This window comes from Pygocentrus nattereri, chromosome 14, assembly GCF_015220715.1.
Source record: "Pygocentrus nattereri isolate fPygNat1 chromosome 14, fPygNat1.pri, whole genome shotgun sequence".
Classification (NCBI taxonomy): domain Eukaryota; kingdom Metazoa; phylum Chordata; class Actinopteri; order Characiformes; family Serrasalmidae; genus Pygocentrus; species Pygocentrus nattereri.
Window position 1 is genome coordinate 29,259,915 of NC_051224.1, and position 22,232 is coordinate 29,282,146.

The 22,232-nt window shown below is 36.6% G+C and overlaps 1 protein-coding gene across 1 annotated transcript in view; it reads right to left on the reverse strand.

The window, feature by feature from the left end:
• Positions 1–7,034: 7,034 nt before the first annotated feature.
• LOC108431906 (serine/threonine-protein kinase 32B) overlaps positions 7,035–22,232 on the reverse strand; it is a 56,093-nt gene continuing 40,895 nt past the window's right edge. Inside the window, exons 8-12 of the mRNA XM_017705375.2 lie at positions 20,018–20,134; positions 18,411–18,536; positions 12,863–12,994; positions 11,805–11,869; positions 7,035–8,061 (exon numbers count right to left, since the gene is read on the reverse strand). Of these exons, the coding sequence (XP_017560864.1) occupies positions 7,908–8,061; positions 11,805–11,869; positions 12,863–12,994; positions 18,411–18,536; positions 20,018–20,134 (594 nt within the window). The 3' untranslated portion in view covers positions 7,035–7,907. The remainder of the gene's footprint in view (positions 8,062–11,804; positions 11,870–12,862; positions 12,995–18,410; positions 18,537–20,017; positions 20,135–22,232) is intronic.

Consider the following 22,232-nt stretch of genomic DNA (forward strand, 5'->3'; position numbering starts at 1 on the left):
TGAGGTTTCTTTGCAATTTCTGTTAAATAAACGAAGGGTGGTCTTTGACGGTCTTTGACAGTACTGTAGTTTCAAAACAATTTTACAGTTAAATCAGGTTACTAACAACAATCATGTTTGCTGCCATCTAGTTTAACCAAAGATGTTTTACCAATAAATAAATCAATATAAAATCAACTGATCGTTTAGCAACATGAAATGAGTTAACAATTCAATGCTCAGATGTTTTAGATGTTTTTAAATTATATTGTTCATCATAATGTTGAACATATAGTTGATTACATATTTTGTTGATTTTTGAACTGGTAAGAAGTAAACACAACATAAGAAGCAAACTATTAAAAAAATTTCCTCCAAATGTTAATGTAGAGTTACTTTATACTTAATTAACTTAATGAAATAGTAAAGTGACATGCAAAAGTTCTTCTAACACTCAACACCTATGGATTCATCTACGCAGCTGGCTAAGTATCTGACAATGAAGCCTCTTAGCATGGCAGCTTCATTTTAGGTGCAGCTGCGATGTCATATTTAATCCTGGTTATGAGATCATTATTGTTATTTATTGCTATTCCAGTTTCATGTTGCCTAATTCAGACTGCCAGATTCTCACGAATGCCAAGTAGGCCAGCACACATCATGAGGTCTACTGATGTGTGTGCGCGCTTGCAGGCCCTGAGGAGTACTTCCACTTGAGCTTGACACAAATCAAATCTTAAAGCAACAGTTCAGCAAAAAATCTGGTTCGTGCAGCTTCCTCTTTGCCCCACAGGTAGTCAGCTAGCCAAGGCATAGTTGCTGTTATGTTCTGCATGGAAAATTAATCAGAAGGAAACATCTCACAAAATCTTATCACAAAAGTCAACATCAGAAATATGCAAACATCATCTCAATAAGCCAGATGCAAAGTGCTGCAGGCTGATGAAATAAAAATGGAAGTCTTTAACTAAAAATGCCAAATGTATATTTGGGAGGAAAAAGGAGTAGCATTTGATGAAATGAACACTCTGCCAACTGTTGAGCATAGGGGTGGATCCATTATGATTTGATGTTTTGTTGAAGCCAGTGATACAGGAAACATACAGCATGAGTAGATAGAAGAATGGCACTTATGCTGCACTTTAGTGTTCACTGGAATGTTGTATATACCGGACATGCCCAGCACACAGAAAAAGCCAGCACTGAGGACTGGAGAATACATATCATGCTTTTTCTTGTCTGTATTGAAAGGCACATCTAACCTTATGTAAATAAAAACTGTAAATAAAACAGAATTCAATGATATGCAAATCCTTTAAACCCTAGATTTAATTGAAAATACTACAAAGACAATATAGCAAATGTTGAAACAGAGGAAGTGTGCATTTTGAATTTAATGCAACAAAAAGTTGGTAAACTTGTGCAGTGCTAGAAATAATTATAAAAAAAGAAACACCTGGTATGACAACTCACAACAAGATTAATTGGCAACTGGTCAGTAACAGAGAGACTGAGTCTTTCAGAAGTATGAGGAGGGGTTCACCACTCTGCAGGCAAATAGCGCAGGTAATTCAAGAATAATGTTCCTCAACATAAAATAGCAAAACACTATTTCATCATCCACTGTATACAAAATAATGAAAAGATTCTGAGAATCTGGGTAAATCTTTGGGAATGGGTCCCTCGGGTGGCATTGCTTTGAAAACAGACAAAACCGTTGTCTATGAACACAGTTTGTCACTGCATGCATTGCATACAGCAGTCAGTGTCCTCAGAACAGATGATGCAAACATAATGTAAACATGCCCATGCCCCAACATTTTTGAAACGTGCTGCTGGCATCAAATTCAAAATGGCCAATTTATTAAAATACAATATTGTTTTCACTTTCAACATTTGATATGTTGTCTTTGTACTATTTTCAATTAAATACATCAATGCATTTTGTTTTCCTTTACATTTGCACAGCATCACAAAGTTTTTGGAAATGGAGTTGTATATCTAATAGAAGTGAATCAGGTCTATTTTCACATTCCCTGCAAGTTTAGTGTTTTCCACTTCTGTTTTTCTTCTTCTTTCGGCTGCTCCCTTTAGGGGTCGACACAGCGGATCATCTGCCTCCATCTGCATGATAGTTTTGGCACAAGTTTTACGCCGGATGCCCTTCCTGATGCAACCCTCACCATTTATCCAGGCTTGGGACTGACACCAGAAGTACAAAAAGTACACCGCTAATGGCTGGTTTTGTGTTTTCCACTTCTGTAAAAAGTGGAAAGTTGTGTTATACATCATATCTCATAGACTTGTGTGATCTAGTATCCTGAGTTTACCAGCTGTAAAAACAACTTTGCTGGCTGTTCAAGTTTCCCACATCATTTGAACGCAACAGTAATATCAACAAATTCTGGAAGCAAATGTGACACAGCCAGTCAGGAAACCAAAGTTAAAAAGATGCTGGTCCTACAATCAAGTAGTGATTCAAAACATACCTCAACATCCACCTTGAGCTAAAACTTCCCCTTTGTAAAGGCATTGTTCAGAAATTAGTTACATTTACATTTTTAGAAGAATACTCTTAGAATACTTAACCACTAAATAAACAAATACAATATTCAAAAGAAATACCATCAATGCTTGTTTATAAACTACTTTAGAATCAGTATATAACATGTAGTTACACACAACTACTAATTATTTTTCTAAAGAGGACCTCAGTTAATGGCTTCTTTATAAACACTGACATTCCTGCTAAAAAGCCTGAGTTGACTGATAAAGCAATGTGGTGATCAGGTATTAATCTCAGTGTTACTGAGCTCTGCTTGAGTATAATGATAAATCAGTGTGATGATCATTTATTAATCTCAGTGTTACTGACCTCTTAAAGGGCTGATTAAGCTAATAATATCCATAATAGTGGAGATATTCGCAAGTGAAAGTTTAATATTATAATTTTTTTAAATGATAAGTAACTTTCATGAAACATATTAACAGAATAATTACATGAAGAGCTACCAACCAGTTTCAGCAAGGAACAGTGAATTAAGTGACTGATTTATTTATTTATTTTTGGTCCAAAAGATTTCCAATCTGCCTTACCATGAGATGTATTGTAAGTGCATTCTAAATGTATTCTGAATATAGTATTGTAACAGAATACATTACTGAATACATTTAGGACAGTATTCAATATTCAACCCTCAGTAATTTAAAGTAAAGTATTTCACCCAATCTTGCTTATATTGTATAAATTAAAATACATATATTACAACACACTTCTTTCAAACTGTTGCTCCTCTATTTGTTAAGTCATCAATAGGTTTGCTTAAATGGTTTCTGACAACACTGCTATCCAGTGGTGAGCTGTGACTATTAGAGCAAGGCCTTCGATTCAGTCCATAAATGTGAGATATTCACCTCTATGATAATACTAATTTCTGCTAGCACTCATAGGATTTCTGATAGTATGTTGCTCTAAGCCAACTTGCTTGGTCGTTAAGTCCCCCAGATGGTCCATATTACACGGTTCTAACTCTCAACATGTTGGAATGAAGAAAAAATGTGGACTGTGGGGCTCTGAGGACCAGGTTTTGAAACACTGTTCTAAGCTAATGCTGTTGCATATAAAGATTTTTTTGCCTGTTTTGGAGTAAAGAGACATGACATTTGCAAAGATTTTCCTTATTTTTATTGAAGCTTGTAACAGACAACACATTCTACCAATGCTAGTCTTGGCACTGAGTTACCACCACTGTTTACCATGTCTAATAACTGACTGAAACCTGTTTAGACTATTTTTTAGATATATTTGCAGTGAGTGACATATGCAACTGTATGTGTTGGTTTGTGCAAATCCTGGTTTCCTATGGAATTGGTCTATTGGACTGATTTATTTCACTGTCAGTTGCTAATTATGTTGGTAGTTAATTTAAAAAAGGCCTAACCAATACGTGAGGTTGATTGGCTGTATCTTCCTAGATAACATGGTGGAAAAAAATCTGAAGGCACAATTTTTCGTTTGTGAAATAATGAAGTTAGAATATACTACAGTACTTCCAGAATTTAAATGCATGATGATAAAAATATTTTTAAAAAGGTACCTAGAAATCATTAGGCCTTCCCTGATGGCCAAGAAGCTCCTCAGAGTTGCCCACTTCTGATGTCTATAAAAATAGACAAAAATATAATACAACTATCAAGATGATGACTACTACTGTTTGCAGCTATGTGATATTATTTTCATGTTTACAGACAACAATATGTTCTACAATGTTGGAAAGCACATAAGTCTTTGAGTTCAATGCAGCTCAAGACATCTTTCAACACTAACCACACACTTGCAAACCCTTAAATATTTCATCTCAATTGTAATAGATACTACCATTAAAGAACAAAGGAAAACTTCCCATCTCTGAATGTATGTGTGTGATAGAGAGAGAGAGAGAGAGAGAGCATGTATTTGGGAAAATGATGTTGCCCTTTCTAAACTGAGCAGAAAATGTCGACTCATTTGAGTTTAAAAGGCCCAATTATCTGGGACGTGAAACTGAGCACTTTAGTGACCTTTACCACAAGCACTATCTAACCGCTGAGATACAGCATGTATTTTTGCCTCTCACCATGTGAAAATGGAAGCAGGCGTGCCGTAAGGGTAGGAGATTTGAAAGATTCTAATAGCCCTGAAGAGATTAACATAGATTCAACTCTTTGCTTGAGATTTTTTAGGTTGCTGAAATATTTTAATGGAAACCTATACAGAGTAAATGATCAGTGGTTTAGTCTGGTCATGGTCTGTAAGAAGAACTAGAGTTTTGTTTATAATGTAGATGAAAATGCCACACAAAGTGACAACCCAAAAAAAGAAAAACAGCAAAAACAGAGAATATAGTACAGTATATGGTCAAAAGTATGTGGAAAGGGGTTTAATGAATTTAGATGTTTCAGCCAGACCCATTACTAACAGGTATATAAAATCAAGCACATAGCTCCTGCAATCTCCATAGACAAACACTGGTAGTAGAATGGGTCGTACTGAAGAATTTAGGACAGCACCTTTGCAACAAGTAAGTTTATGAATTTCCAAATAGATCTGGCCTGGTCAACTGTAATGCTATTATTGTGAAAGACCAATTACAGCTCAGCCTCAAAGTAGTAGACCATGTAAATGCATTAAGTGGGCCTGCTGAGTGCTGAAGTGGGAGGCACATAAAAATCACTTCTTCTCTGTTGCATCACTCATTATAGAGTTCCAGACTACCCCTAGAAGCAACATCAGCACAAGAACAGTGCATTTGCTCTTAATTAGGGTTTGGGCTCAGCTCCTTGTTCCAGTGAAAGGTAATGTAAAGCCATGACATATAAAGATGCTTTAGACAATTATATGCTTCCACCATTATTTGAGGAAAACCTGACATGAATGTGTCCATGTGCATAGAGTGACATCCATAAAGACGGGGCCTGCACAGACCGCTGACCTCAACCTCAGTTAACACCTTTGAGATAACTTGAATCATGGAGCCAGGCCTTCTCATCCAACATCAGTGCCTGACCAAACTCTTTTGATTGAATGGGCACAAAGTCCCACAGACAAACTCTAAAACCTTGTGGAAAGCCTGCCTAGAAGAGGGGAGGATGTTCTAGCTGCAAGGGAGTACCGACTCTATATTAATGACCAGTGATTAATGATGGTCAGGTGTCCACATACTTTTTGTCCTATAATGGATGTCCCCAGATTTAGAGGTAAAGATGGATTATCATGATATATTGAAGCTATTATTAGAAAGGAAGCTTATGCTGTAGTCACTGAATATGTCAAATGGAAATAATGAAAACTCCATAAACATATTCGTATTTAGTGCTACACATGCTGTTATATGTCAAGATGTCAGTGATGTCTTTCAAACACTGATATCACCTGTGGTTGGAAAAACGAAGATGTTTGTGGAACTTTGTGTGTATGCCTTTTCATGCATCTGTCTTATACGAGAAAAAACAGTCCATTATAGATTCTTGCTTTGACAATAAAGATAAAACATTTTTGATAAGCAATAAACAAAATTTCAGTTAATGGCATAATTTGCTTACATTCATATTCACAGCTTGCTGCGTGCTGAGTGAGAGTTAGAATTATGACACTATAAATTGCTTTTCAAAAAGACAAAACTGTGAATCACAGTTATTTATATGGTAATTAATTATCAGCAAAAATTTCATCATATAATGACCAGCCTACTGTTAACGATGTCCATGAACACTATAAAACTGTTTGTACATTTTCATTTTGTGACTGGTTTTGCTATGGGAAATAAATGAAGCACGAGGCCCATTCATACATTTTTCAGGAAACCTACATTTTTATCGACGCTCCTGGATGGTGAGGAAGACAAAAGGTAAAGATGAAGAGAAATGACTGGACAAATAGACAAAGCCTGTGTCTAAATCCAGGAATTGCACTATAGTATAGTATAAACAATATGTACTTCACTAGATAAGGTCTGGATGTCTGAAATAACATTCTAAATGCAATAACTAGGGATACCACAACAATGGTCTTGCAGCATCTTAGCAACTGCCTAGGATGACATAGCAACAGTATAGTGACACCTTAACAACCACCTTGGATATCATAGCAATGGCCTATAAATATCTTACCAACTGTTTGCAAAGACTTGTCAAGCTAACTTAAAGTTTGTTTACAAACTTTTAATTTCTAGTTTTATATACTATCCAAAACAGCAAGTGAATGTACACTAAAGTAGTAGATGGTAAATCTGAAAAGGAAAAAGAAACAAAACTGTTTTTCCTTACAACACCCTGAATGTACCTCTCCACCCTGAATACATTTTGAAAAAAACACTGTAAACCAAAACTTTCTCAAAACTATCCTAAAGCAATGTCTCAGGCAACATATTCAGAACTATTTACTGTTAAAACTTTCTATGATTTAACTTTTAGAGGTGTTCAATGCTTTGGATATCTTGTTCTTCTCACCACTACTGTGAACAATTCTGAATCAGGGTTTTTCTAGAATGAAATATTTCACATCAAACCACTCTGAATGACTTTGTTTACATTTTATTGATTTATTTATACATAATGTTTGACTAATCAGTGTATGAAGGCCTGCAGCACCTGATTACTAAAAGCAAGGGTAAAGTGTAAATTTCTTTCTTCACCAAACCATTGCTTCCTGTAGGCTGGACAATAGGCTGCCATCACTTTAAACATGATATGTTAAGATGAAATATATAGTATCTCGATATAATTTCCCATTTATTAAATTCTTATTTTCTGATATTGAAGGAATGCACATATTAATCTGCATATCACAATAACAGCTGAAATGTCAGCAAACTAAAATAATCACAATACAATATTCAAGAATACTGTACAACAGCCTGAAGCTGCTCAGTAAAAAATCTCACTGTTTGCTGTTCTAATCAGATTCACCAGTCATCACTCTATTACAGTGTATGCATAAAGTTTATTTAACACAGATATTTTATTCACAGAGTAACAGAAATATAAATATCAGCTGCATAATCAGATGGATGCTACAGGAGTCAGCAAAGCGGGTTACAGATGCTAAAGGTGTCTAATGCTAATGCAAACGCTAACTGGGCTACACAGCTACAGTGATGCATTCAGTCACTCAATTAGTCTTTACAAACTGCTCACACACTTAATCACATACACACTGTAAGGCAAAGGGGCTGGTTTTGTGCTGTGTCTACTCCATGCTTTGTTTATGTGTTTTGAGGATTTGAGGACAGTACTGTGGTCAGAAGGTCAGAACACTGTCCCACTTTTCCACATTTCAGCACGTGTCTGGACCCATTATTTAGTCATGAAGCTCAGAGGAAGAAAAGCAGGAGGGCAGAAGAGCAAGGGCAATTTGGCCATTATTGGTCAGTTTTAGTTGTTGGTCAGAATTAGCAGCTGTTGAGTTTTAGCAGTTGGTCAGTATTAGCTGTTCTCAAAGGGATGCTGCTGTTGTTGTTGTTGTTATCGTTGTGTCCGTCCTGCAGTTTGTCCATTGCTGACAGTGAAGATGTTTTATTCATGCTGTCACCCTGCTTCTTTAACCTGGGAAATGAGAGAGAGAAAGAGAGAGAGGATGATTAGAAACAATGCAGATAATCAACAAGGACAACATAGAGTAGGAAAGAGAATAAGAAAAGGAATAGCGAGAGGAAAAGAGAGAGACAGAGTTATTAGAAAGCAAGAGAAAGAAATTAGAAAGCAAGAGAAAGAATATCAACATTACTTGTGGAGTCCCACAAGGTAAAATTTTAGGGCCTTTGTACATGTTATATCTAATGCCATCAGGAACCAGGAGATCCATTTTCATAGGTATACCAGTGATAGACAATTATACATTTACATTCCTTCTGAAATTCAAGACTTTGTTCAAAGGTTCTCCAGGTGTATGTAAAAAAAGACCCCTAAAACACTGAACACAGAAACAGTGATTCAGAGAGGGCTGATTTTTTAACCAGGTTCCTAACATTAACACTTAAGCTAACATTGCATGCTGGTGAGGACTTCTTTTCTACATGGGGCATTTTCACCTCAGTGAACGATGTGCTAACATATTAGTTTGTCAAAACAATCTTGTATTTTTATTGTTTCTGGAACTAGCTAACACCAGCTAGAGCTGGTTACATGGATAGCTTTGCTCTGCTTTATCGGTCACTTCCTGAACAACATGTCCTCGGCAATGCACTCATGTTTTGTAGTAGCAAAGTGTAATATTATACGTTATATGTAAGTATAAAAAGTATAAAATAACAAATTATTCAGAAGCTTCACCAACGACAAATATATTTTTTCTGTATTTAGTCTACACACTCTTAAGATTTACTTCTATTTTTTTCAGGAGAAAGAATTTTTTTATTTCACACCTCGCAAAAGTTCATTCTTAGAAGTTGGTTGTTTTTTCTATTTCTCACACACAGATGATCCAAGTAATCACCAAAAGATTCAGTGATACTGAGGTCTGGACTGTGGTGAAAAGTCCATTATCTGTGAGATTTGCAAATGTTGTCTATTAGTGTATTTCCTTTTTTCAGTAAGAGCTTCTTGACAGCTATGCATCCTTTCTGATCCATTGCACTTTGTTGTCTTCTCTCAGAGGAAGGATAAACAGAAATACCTATGGAATGTTTCAGATCTGAAGCAAGAGTGGAGCTTGATTTTCTCCTCTCTGTCAAAGATGAAAGCTTTAGGTACTGTTTATCTAATGGTGACCATGTTTGTGATTCACCAGATCTTGTACTCTTCCTAATTCAAGTGGTTTTATGTCTAATCTCTGCATCGTCTGATGCTTGTTTTGAATGAGAATTCAATAAAGGAAGGTTTGACTTTTGCACAATAATTTACATGCTCACAAATCTGGGCAAAACATATTTTCTTTAGTGTTAATTTCTTCAGTATTTCAAAAGTGGCACCTTAAATGGTTAACTGAGTACTTGAGTATGCATGCATATCCTCATCTCTGCATATCTATTGTGTTTGAGGTATTTATGGCTTTCAGTTGCTAGCAGCAGAAATGAATCAATGAATAAAACTCCCTTTATAAAGACTGAAAATGTTTGTGGATGAAGAGATCTGGGTGAACTGATTAGACTCATATTTAATATTCATAGCTGTAAAGTTTTCAGTGTTTGAGTAGTGGAATATTCATTAGAGCATGAATAATAATCAGCACAGCCCAACAGCCTAAAGCTCAGTCTGCATACTGTGCGCAGCATTAGGACACACATACCCACACACAGCAATGAGATAAGAGTGACTTAATGTGAGAAAACTAATGCAGGGAATCTCTGCTCATTCAGCCGTTAAACACACACACACACACAGACACACACACACACACACACACACACACACACACACACACACACACACACAGATTTCTCAGAGGCTCAAACCCTCACACTCCACTTCATTACCAATCTGACTCTAAAACTCCAATTAGAGCACATTTTCTACAAGAATAAAATCATAAATCAGCTGTAGACACTCACACACAATATCACAGTAGGTTAGCGAGGGTTATGCAGCAACAGGATGCTACGATACTGATTGTATATATACAATATACAATGATACGATACTAATTTCATATAAACCCAACAACCAAGCAACATTTCCCTATAAAACATGCTCCAACTCTTGACAAGCAAAACCCAGATGAAGATAAAAGTACCCCAATGAAGACGATGTAAATAAAATATTGACAGTATAAAAAAAATTGGACAAAAAAAAAAACGCTGAAATAAATGTACACAATGAAGCCAAAATCCAAACTGGGAGGTATTCTGGGCTAAAGCATACTAACACAGTGGGCATAGATTTTTTTTCATTTACATCGTGCCTCTGATCACTTTATTTGCAGAATAAGGCAGTATGTAGATCACTGCTGTTGAGGACAATGCAACTTTATTCCTTAAGACAGGTGGCTGATATTTTATATTTGGCTTTGGAGAACGGCGTCCTATGCTTTGCCTGTGTGTCTTGCTTTTACAGATCCAAGCACGATTTTTTGAACATTTGGAGCTTCAAATTCAAAATACATTCAAATGGTGGATAGTGCAATAGCTGCCATGCAGTGATTGGATGGGAAATGAAGCAAACATTTTTTTTCTGGATAAATGAATTAAGAATTAAATGAAAAATTAAGAAACCATTGAAAACAAACAACAAAAAATAGTCAACTAAAACAATTAAAAACAAAGCAAAAAGTAATGAAGGAGATGACATTTAAAAACTCACGCGAAATGAGCGATTCTACCTTTAGAGTGTCCTGTACTCTATTCCAGCTCACTGTTACACTATAGCTAAAAGCTGATTTACCGAACTCTAGCTTGGGAGACCTGAAGTGTAATAAAATCACCTGAAATCATTTTAAATGTTACCACAAGAAAACATAATTTGATAATGTTCACATGTAACATATTTCCTCACACCAATCAGCAGATGATGTGGAGCTGATGCTGCACACAAATCACATTCTAGAACTGAATCTATGCGCACTCATTCTGGGTGGAGTGGTGGAGATTTTGCTTGCAAAACTATACTGACTTTTTATAGACATCGATAGCTCAGTAAGTAATTAAAACTTCTCTTGTTGAAGGCCTTGAGCAAATAAATAAGAAACAAACAAACAAAAAGGAAAAATAAGAAGGACATTGGGGGAAAAGGCACAAATACATGGATTAAGCTTCCTTTCTTGACCTCTCTATCCTATTACATTGCAGAACAGGCCAGGCACACCGAACATGATGATTTGATGTTGTAATAGAGTTGCACATGAACTGGTTGTTATTTCTTCAGTTGAGTTGCAGTTTCAAAGAAAGCAGAAAACACATTTGCTAATAACCCCTTTAGAGGGTGGCTGTGAGTAATGTCTGTATTTGAGATTGGGTTGTATCTGTCAACACTTGTGAGCAACTAATTATCGACAGTTGGGCAATTAGGTAATTTCTGTACTTCAATACTTTTAATAATTTAATTGCTTTTCAAAAAGACAAAACTGTGAATCACAGTTATTTATATGGTAATTAATTATCAGCAAAAATTTCATCATATAATGACCAGCCTACTGTTAACGATGTCCATGAACAGTTATTAATATTGGCTCACAGATGCAACATTGGTACATCCTTATTTCTTAAATTAACATGAAAAAGTGAAAAGTCTGAAAGAAAAAGTCTGAAAAGTCTGAAAGAAAAAGTCTGAAAAGTCTGAAAGAAAAAGTAGAGAATGAGAATGAGAAACAGAACGAGAGAGAGAGACAGAGAGAGGGAGGGGAGGGCAGTACCTACTTTTCTCTGTTGAAAATGATGAACTCTTGTGTAACAGTGTCTAGACACTGCTGCAGGTGGGGGGGCTGGAAACACACACACACATGGATCAATGTGAGGATCAGAACTTTTCATGTCCTCTTAGTGTGTGTATTTACTGCTAAACCTGACAGTATAACTGAACAGGATAAACAAACTATATAAATGAACAGTATAACCAAACATTATAATTGAACAGTATAACCGATCAGTATAAATTAACAGTATAAACAAACTGTATAACTGAAAGTAACGGTACAGAAGGCTTTAAAATTAACATGGCAACCTGATACATTATAACTCCACAGTATTTTTAGGTCATTAATGCATTTTTTTCAAACCATTTGTAGTAGTGCACCTGAAGCAGACCTGCTTGCACCCTGGGCATGGCTATGACAGAATCTGCTTGTGTAGCTCTCTTGTTCAAATACAACTTTAAATGGCTTTTAAAGCAATACTTTAAGCACCTTTAATACAAATAAGATGGACAGTGCTTGTGGAAGATGGATAAGCAAGCAGCAAACTAACAAAAGCAGTAACAAAGTGGAAAGCTCCAGTTTTTCTCCACTGTTACCGCAGTCTGTAAAAATGAAAGTCAAAAGTAATAAACTCTGATGAAGATTATTTGTCTGCTTATATTACTATAAAAAACTGTGCTTCTTTTAAAATGGGAAACATTTTTCATTAGGATCAAACTTGAGCAAAAGAAACAAATGCAATTAATTGCAATTCACCTCACAAAATAATGCGATTAATTAATTTAAACTTTTTACCACTCTAAATGGTACATATTAAGTGACTACATGCAATTAACCCCTTTAACTCATTTATTATTATTCAGTTATTCATCTTAAGACTTATGCAGTAATGTCTATGACTTATTGTTATAAATGTATCATGTAAGTTATGCAACTAAGGAACTGAAGCTCAGCACATATAGGCTCTTACAATTTAAGGAGTTTACAATTTATGTATTTGGTGTCTTTATTACATGTGTGTAATAAATGAACATGTGTTTTTCACATGTGTTATTAACACACCAGTGGGCTGGAGGTTTTATTGGCATCTTTGGATTTACTCTTGGCTAGTCGCTTCTTCTTCTTATGCAGGGGTTTCGATTCTAGAATCATCTCTTCCAGCTCAAAGGTGGGGTCACAGTTCAGACGTCCTTTCTGAGAGAGGGAGAGAGAGAAAGAGAGAGAGAATACAGACAAACAGCCCATCCTATTACAAGAAGAGAAAAGAATTGCTTTGGCAAAGAAGCAAAACAGCAAACAAGATCTATAAAACACGTATTGCCTGCCAACAATACTTAGTGAGCATGTCCTTGTTTCTACACTCACTGTCCATTTTATCAGCTCCACTTATCATATAGATGTGCTTTGCAGTTTTACAGACTACAGATTGTAGTTTCTCTGCATACTTTGTTAGCCCCTTTTACTCTGTTCTTCAGTGGTCAGGACACCTACAGGACCACCACAAAGCTGGTATTATTTGGGTGGTGGATCACTCTCTGCACTGCACTGCAGTAACACTGATGTGGTGGTGGTGTGTTGTGTGTTGTGTGATGTGTGTTGCACTGGTACGAGTGGATCAGACATAACAGTACTGCTGGATTTTTTTAAACACCTCAGTGTCACTGCTGTGTCTGATCAACACTTGTACCAGCACAACACACACTAACACACCACCACCCTGTCAGTGTCACTGCAGTGCTGAGAATGATCCACCACCCAAATAACACCTGCTCTGTGGGGGTCCTGACCTTTCAAGAACAGGGTAAAAGGGGGCTAACAAAGTATGCAGAGAAGCAGATGGACTACAGTCTGTAGAAATACTAAGTGCTCCTATACAGTAAGTGGAGCTGATAAAACGGGCAATGAGTACAGAAAGTGCGGAGAAAGTGCTCAGTGTGTGTATATTTTATATGCTGTTTTTAAGTACTTAAAAAAATAATGATAACTGACACTTTTGGCTGGTACAATTTAATAGGAACAAAAATTTTTTTAACATTTTTGAAAAGAATCATGGGTGGCATGGTGGTGCAGTGGGTAATGCTGTCGTCTCATGGCAAGAAGGCCCTTGGCTCAATTCCCAGCCAGGTGACAACGGTCCTTTCTGTGTGGAGTTTGCATGTTCACCCCATGCAGGGGAGATGCTAATTAGACACACAAATTGCTCCTAGGTTTGACTGTATATGTCTGCCCTGCAAAGGACTGGAGACCTGTCCAGGGAGTTTCCTGCCTTCTGCCCAATGACTGCTGGGATAGGTTCCAGCTCTCCCCATGACCCAGAAGAATAAGTGGTTTAGAAAATGTGTGTGATCCATCATGAATGGATCAAAAGAAAAACACTAAGATTACTTGAAAAAATCTAGTTACAATAACTTTCATTACAGGTTACAAGTCTTTTTTTCTGTAAAGCTACCATTTTGGACATACAATGTTTAGTTTTGACAGCAATGACATGTTTTTGGTAATATTTATCCTAATGGTGGCTTGTTGTGCTGCCCAGTTGTCCAAAGTTCTGTACTACCATTGGCACATGCCAGTACCAAAAAAAGGTGCTAATGACTGCCAATGCTACTGGCTAATAAGGATTATATAAAGGTTTTATAAGATAAGAATTATATAAAGGTCACTGATAGTACCAATCAACTGATCTCTTGCACGGTCCTACTATTTACATTTTATATTAAATCATTGATTTGTAAAAAAAATCTCCAGTAAAAAAAGTATCTCCAAAATGATAGTGGAGAGGGCAAAATGTTCCTAACTTTTTATGTAAGTCAGTGTAATGAGATTTCATTCCTGGTCATTTTGGACTGTTTTTATTAGTCCATTCATCTTGAAATTTTGATATAACGTAAAGGACAGCTACTGTGATCAAATGATGCAGAAAAATAATAAAAAATAGATGGCAGTACTTAGAAAGAGAGAGAGGGGGAGAGGGGTATAGCTCTTTGTGAGTAAAGGTCATTACCGTCTTCTGTCATGTAGCTAATACATCCTGATGACACATACACACACACACTCTCCACTGCTGTCATGTAGCTAATTCCTCCTGTTGGTATTTTAAGCATAAACACCTCCTTTGCCTCCCCACTGCTGTCTGGCATCGAAATAAAGGTTGTATATGGGTCATAATCCTCAGAATAACTCCAAACTCTCCCTCTGCAGCAATCTGCTGCACACACACACACACACACACACACACACACACACACACACACACACACACACACACACACACACAACTGCCTGTTTCCTCTTTGTTTAGCTCAGTAGACCTTTTCCAGTCCTGTGAAGACTTCTATTTGCTTTGTGAAGATAATCTGTTTTGAAATGTCATTTATTAAATCAATTGTTTGGGTTCTAAAATCTGACTGGCTGAGCCACATTCAAAAACATTGCAAAAAAACTATTTAAATGACAGTTTGTTCTAACAGTGGAATCTGATTGGTTGTGTTCTACATGTTTTAAAATAACTATTATTCCACTGAGCACAGCTAAGTAATAGCTCACCTTATGCTGCAGGTAACTGTTATTAAATTTCTTCTTTAGCACATTCAAAAACTGAAAATGAATGATGTGTGACTGCATTCTTCCAGGGTTGGGATAGCTACTGAAAAATTAGTATTTTGCAACTACTTCGTAGCTACTTTTCCAGAAAAAATAGGGGCTACGTTTTAGCTACATTTTGAAAAATAGTGTGCTACTTTTTAGCTACTTTCAAAATGTGATTGTCACAATGTTTGTGAAACTCCACCTGACACACCAAGCCCAACTGAAAGTGTGAACAAGACACTGCATTTAGTCATGTGCCAGAAAGAAACATACAATTGAAAATCTGCAAATATATAAAAAGATCACCAAAAAGTAAGTAAACGTACACAACTGTGGTGTCTAACAAAAATTAAGAGTAAAGGCAAAGTTAATCATTCCTGGTTTTTCCTGAAAAAAATAACAAAAATAACTATACAAACCAAATGAATGAAATGTAAACATTTCAGCAAGATATGCACAGAAGAGAATCTTTTAGCAGCAAACAATGATGTTCAACTGGCAATTCATCATCCTGTTGGATTTTATGTTCACCAATTTTTCAAACTTTTTGAGTTTTTTGAGAAACAATTGAGTTTCTTCAAAGAGGCATTATGAAGCTACTTTCACATGTGCTGAAGCTCTGTACTTTACATTCTCATAACATTGCTGTTCTTAACGTACTTTCAGTTTTTACTCAGCTGTAGTCACAAACGCAAACCGTGTGTTGAGATAGTAGACAATAGAATGACAACTTAAAAATAGCAGACTTTCAATAACTATGCTAAAAACAGTAAGTTACGACTACCAACCCCTAACTGGACATTTCCAGTTAACAACCTCAAAAAACAATAGTCACAGGAAAAGATAATGTTTGACCTGCTGCCCTGTTCAGATTCTGAAAAATGCAACAGGTATATCAAACTCTGAATTTTTTGTTGCTTCTTCAGTCTGCTTTTCAGTCAGCAGCTATGATGGCAGTACTGTTTAAAAAAAAACTGCAATTTGCCAGAAGCAAACAGAATACAATTTAACATATACGATGTGGGATGCTTTACATACTGGCTAAAGAAAATGACAGGTTAATCTGGCAAAAAAAGCAGTGCTGAACCTGTTATTGTGTCCGTTTTATGGCTCTGCAAACATTACTACTTTTTTGAAGCAATTGGCAATAGTTAAGCACATTTGCAAACAATGTTCAGGGTTTCTTTGCTTTTCTTTTTATTTCTCTTGAAAAATTGCTGGATAAACAGAGTGGAATCCTAAGACCATGCATTATCGTGAATACCATCTGCAGCTGAATAACAACTGTAATGTTATACGCCATATTCCCTCTCTTATGGTCTATTATTTAAATATAAACATGTGGCCACAAGTGTCAATTAAATTTTGTATATTTCTTGATAGCCTACTAAATTTGCTTGATGGAAGAATTATTTGATGGAATTATTAAACATTTATAAAAATACATGGGTTATTGAACATTATTGGTATATTTTATCACAAAATATTTTATTTTATGAAAGCACTAAGCCACTTGAAGCAGCATGTTATAATGATTGTGCTGTCTGGGCTTCACAGCATGTATAAGACCTCGTAACTTGGGAAAATTACTGCAACACACAATCTTCTGGCTTACTGCTCTATTTTGTGCCAATACAAAACTGACACAGAAAAGTATATCTGTTAGTTTAGTTTATGTTGTGCTATTACTGTGAACACAGAGTTGTGTGATATGGAAAACAATCACCACACAAAATATCAAAATACTTTACGGTAATAAATGTACCAATCATTAAGAGGAAAAAAGAAACACTATTAACATTTCAAGCCTAGAGGTTGATGCCTGGATATACACCGATGAGCCAAAACAGTTTGACCACTCACAAATGACATGAATAATGTTGATTATCTCATAACAACGGGATATGTTGAGGTCTGGGATATATTAGAAGGTAAGTGAACATTCAGTTCTCATAGTTGACATGTTGCATGTGGAAGAAATGGGCAGGTGTGAAAACCTAAGTGACTTTAACAAGGCAGACCATCACTGAAATAGCAAGGTTGTGGGGTGTCCCCAGTCAGCAGAGGTGAGTACCTACCAAAGGTTTGAAGAGGGACAAACCAAGAACTGGCAACAGGCTGTCAGGCACCCAAGGTTCAGGACAACAAAAGCTATTTGGTCTTGTTCAAACCAACAGAAGCCACAGAAATGTGTAATTACGGCTATGGGAGGAATGTGTTACAACACACAATGCATCACACCCTGTTGCATGGCCGTAGACCGGTCAAGATAGTCATGCTCAGTGGTGGACGAAGTACACAAATCATGCCTTCAAATGTACTTAAGTAATGAAAGTAAAAGTACTTAAAGATTAATTATGACTCTAATGTCCTATTATCTTTTTTTAACAAAACTCTTGCTTCATGAACTCATTTTAGGTGAAAATACTCTAGTGACACTAGAGTTTTCAGATTTTTCATCCTTGCTTGTTCCTCAGTTATCAAAGCCCCACACAACCAGAACAAAAGTCCACTCATTTTCAGCTGCTCACAAATCAGTCCAGTTTAATAGGATTGTATCCCTGGGACATTGTGACTTAGATCAAAACAAACATAGTGAACAACCAGCACAGTTGGCAATGCAAGTTGTGTGTGTTTTTTTGGTTTTTTTTGTGTTTTTTTGTCGTTTTTTCCCAAAATAAATTGTATTCTTCTATTCAGCTTGGCTCAAACTGTTGCCACCACTGCATTTTCAGTGGGGCAATCATAATTCCCCCTACACTACAGAATGTTGAATCATAGTTAAAGGAGACATACATCAGTCTTTTTTATTTCATTACATCCCCTTGTGTTCTTTGAAATCCAACTGTAAGGAGTATAAAACAAATAATCCTTATTTACATTAATACCATGTGATGTTCTTTGAACTTGTGTTCATGTTGAATATTTTTACTATAAGAGGCAGATTAGCTCAGGTCATTGTTTTGATACTTGTGCAGCTTAGAGAGACACAAAAAGAGAAGGTTTGTGAATTGTCACTCACATTAGGAGTGAAACCTGGTGGAACTGCTTTCTCCAACACAGCATCCCAGTTCACATCCGCCAGGTATGGAATGTTCTGAATGTCCAAAATACTTGACAGACGACTCTCTGGTTCTTTACTGAGCAACTACACACAGTTACACAAATACAAACACAAAAAAACATAACATTATGCCAGCCTTACACCAAATGACTTTTCAAATGATTTCACCATTGCAGATAAATATGCTAAGTCAGACTAAAATCATGAGTGTCGCATCACACTCACAACATTGATTGTTTAGTGTAAGGTGATCAAGATGGTGGTCTTAAGTCAGTCTTTTTCTCGCTATGACAAAATCAAAGTTAGATAGATAGATAGATAGATAGATAGATAGATAGATAGATAGATCTTAATTTGCAGTGTTTCAGTAGCAAGACATAATTGCACATAAACTTACATACACTATGCAGAAAAATAGACATAAGTTAAAGTACAAGAGAAATGAAGTAAAAGTATATCTATTTACATATATACATGGCATATGAGACAGATTTGTTGTATTTACAGACAGCAGGCACTGAGTGGTATGAGGTAAACAAAAAGCATATATTATAGACATAACTAACTCAGAGTTGCATCAATATTACAGTGTACAGTGCATAGTGTCATTACAGTAATTGTGATATATTGCACAGTGTGTATTAATCAGAGAGGGGATGCAGTGATGTGATTCAGCACAGTTCAGATAGCAGGAGATTAATACCGTCTCTGCAGTAAGGAGACTCATTGTAGGGCCTTATATAAGTAGGGAAGAAGGATCTCACATGGCGCTCTTTAACACAGCGCAGCTGTAACAGACGGCCACTGAATGTGCTTCTCTGTTTATCCAGTGTAGCATGCAAAGGGTGTGAGGTGTTGTCTGAGATGACTAACAGCTTTTTAAACATCCTCTGTTCTGCCACAACCTCCAAAGAGTCCAGCTTGACTCCTACAACAGAGCCAGCCTTCCTAATAAGTTTGTTAATTTTGTTCAGACCACTTTTGTTAATGCTGCTGCCCCAGCACACAAAAGCATAGAATAAAGCACTCGCTACAACAGACTGGTAGAATGTCCATAGGAGCTTAGCGCACACGCCAAAAGACCTCAGCCTCCTCAGTAAGTAGAGACGGCTTTGGCCTCTCTTATACACCGCAAAAGTGTCACAGCTCCAGCCCAGCTTGTTGTCCAAGTGCACAACCAGATATTTGTAGGTCCCCACCATCTCCACATCAACTCCATCAATAGTGACTGGTGACAAGGCAGGTTTGGACATCCTAAAGTCCAGCACCATGTCCTTAGTCTCACTGATGTTTAGCTGCAGCTGGTTCAGCTTACACCAGTCAACAAAGTCCTTGACCAGCTTCCTGTATTCCTCCTCTGTCCATTCCTCATTCACCCCACAATGGCCATGTCAGCTGAGTTGCAGTCTAGTAAATAGCGACACTGCAAGTTTTCCTGTCTTTGTAAAATCATAGTCTGTGACTAAAAACTGTGATACTGTCTTTAGATGTGAGAAGGTATAAGAATTCAGTCTTTCAAAATTCTTCCTGTATCAATAATTTACCACTCACGTTATGCCACTCACCTTGCGGAGCAGAGCAACCATGCCTTTAGACCAGGTAGATGAGTACCGTACGCGGTCACCGCGAAATATGTTGAGGACATCATCCACTGCTGTGCTGGAATGAATGTCATATGGCCGCTGAGAGTGTGAAAGAGAGAGAAGAAAAATGCAGCCATTGTCACAAAAAGAAAAGCATCACCATAGACACATCCAGCTTGGCTCTAGGGGCTAATATACAATATCCATACAAATGTGTGTACCTACATCAAAAAGGTGATGATTTCTGATGTTCAGTTTACTGTGCTCTATTCCTATCACAATTTCTCACTTCTGTTGTTGCATTACATGTTCTGATTAAGAATATTAAATGAAATATGGGTTAATGTGAAGTTATTAATATTAAGTTAAAAGATAAAATATAAGTCAGTTTTATTGGTGAAACCCATATGATCATTAACTTGGCTACTCAGTTTTCCATTGTGGATTCCTCTTGCAGATTACATAAACAGATAACTGAGGAACATGCCAGATTTGGCTGAGCTGTTTATTCACTGAAAAGCCACCAACAAGGACAGTGTGAATTGTTTAACTTGGGATCACCACACCCCTGTGTTGGACTTTGAACCAAAAGACTGTGTTGGTGGACATTATTGTCATGGCTTTCATAACTGGTTTCTCATTTTCTTTTTCATAATGCATGTGAAGTTCTGTATTGCTGCTATAGGAGCATGGTAAACTTTGTAAATACTGCATGTCGGCATTTACTGTGGTTTATATTTGGGAAATAACATTCACATTCAGAAATCCCTTGTGTGCAGCTGTGCAGAATTTTTCTTATTTTTTTTTATCTGAGGCTTCAGATTAGTGAGTTTTATGCTAAATACCTGGCCATACAAAGTATTTTGTAACATGTGGGCTAGTGAACATTTTAAACATGATCTCACAAAGACAAAACTTTGATTTTTATTTGGCATCAAAATAATTTCTGAATGTATTGATAGATCAATGCTGCTTTTCTTTACTGTAAACCGTAACTCCTTTAAAAAGTTAGGTAACTTGTCACCTCAATTTTGCTGAGTAAATTAATGAATTCATTTTATGTTAAGTCTATAATTGTCTTATGAAAACTTACTCTTTCAGTAAAATATCAATTTGTTCAGAAATAAATAACTTTTAAACTATACTACTAACATTTATAGTGTTCTCTTATATGCAAATCCTTGCGATGCTGTTTATGAATCAAAGAGATGATGCCAGACACCAACATTTTGTTCCTCTTTAGTCTGCTCTGCATTCATCCTTCAAATAAGCAGAGTTTCTATGACAGCAGACCAAGGCTGACCTCCTCAGAGGGGTCTCTGTTGGCTTATTTCATTTCAACACTAGGGTGTGAATGACAGAGCAATTGCGCCAAGGTAAACTTTAATCAAACTGAACCTGTGAAGTGTAAACAAACTCAAATAGTGTTTTATGGGAACATTATGGTTCTAGAAACTGCAATGAATAGCCCACTGTTTCATTCATCAGCTGTTCACAGTTGTTGTAAATGTTTTGAGGTTGGATATAGTGTTGCCAGGCCTGTCCATTTCAGAAACACGTTGTCAGTGGAAATCATACATTATTTTATAAGATAAGAGATAAGATAAGGCTTTATTGTCATTCGCATCACATGTGGTACATGAGGTGGAACGAAACATTGTACTCACGGTCCAGTAAACTCCCAAAGTAATGTAAACAATAAATAGAAGGTGTAAATAAAGGGGTGCAAATAACAGCAGCATGAACCACAGCAGCATGAGTACGAGGTAGAGGGTGTACATCTTAATACTGGTAATGTATAAAGTGACATGTATAAAGTGACATGTGTAGGGGTGATATAGTATATATTTTATGTCCTCATAGATGAAATGTTAGTTCTTTTATCATAAGTCAAGGCTACAAAAATATCAGCATTGATTTAGTATCTATTTTTCTTAGTTTATTTATTTTATTATTTTGGTATGATAGTATCACCATGAATGTTTTGGTTTTTAAATCCTGTTGTTAAATGTCTCTGCAATTAACTGGCGGCTTGTCCAGGGTGTTCATTGTCTTCTTGCCCATTGGCCGCTGGGACAGGCTCCAGCTCCACCCCACAAGGACAGGTGGCTTGTCTTTGAATTTCTTACGATATTCATATCAAGTTCACGTCTGGTCCATTTCTACAATGCTGTGTTAAGTGGAATTCCACCAATTT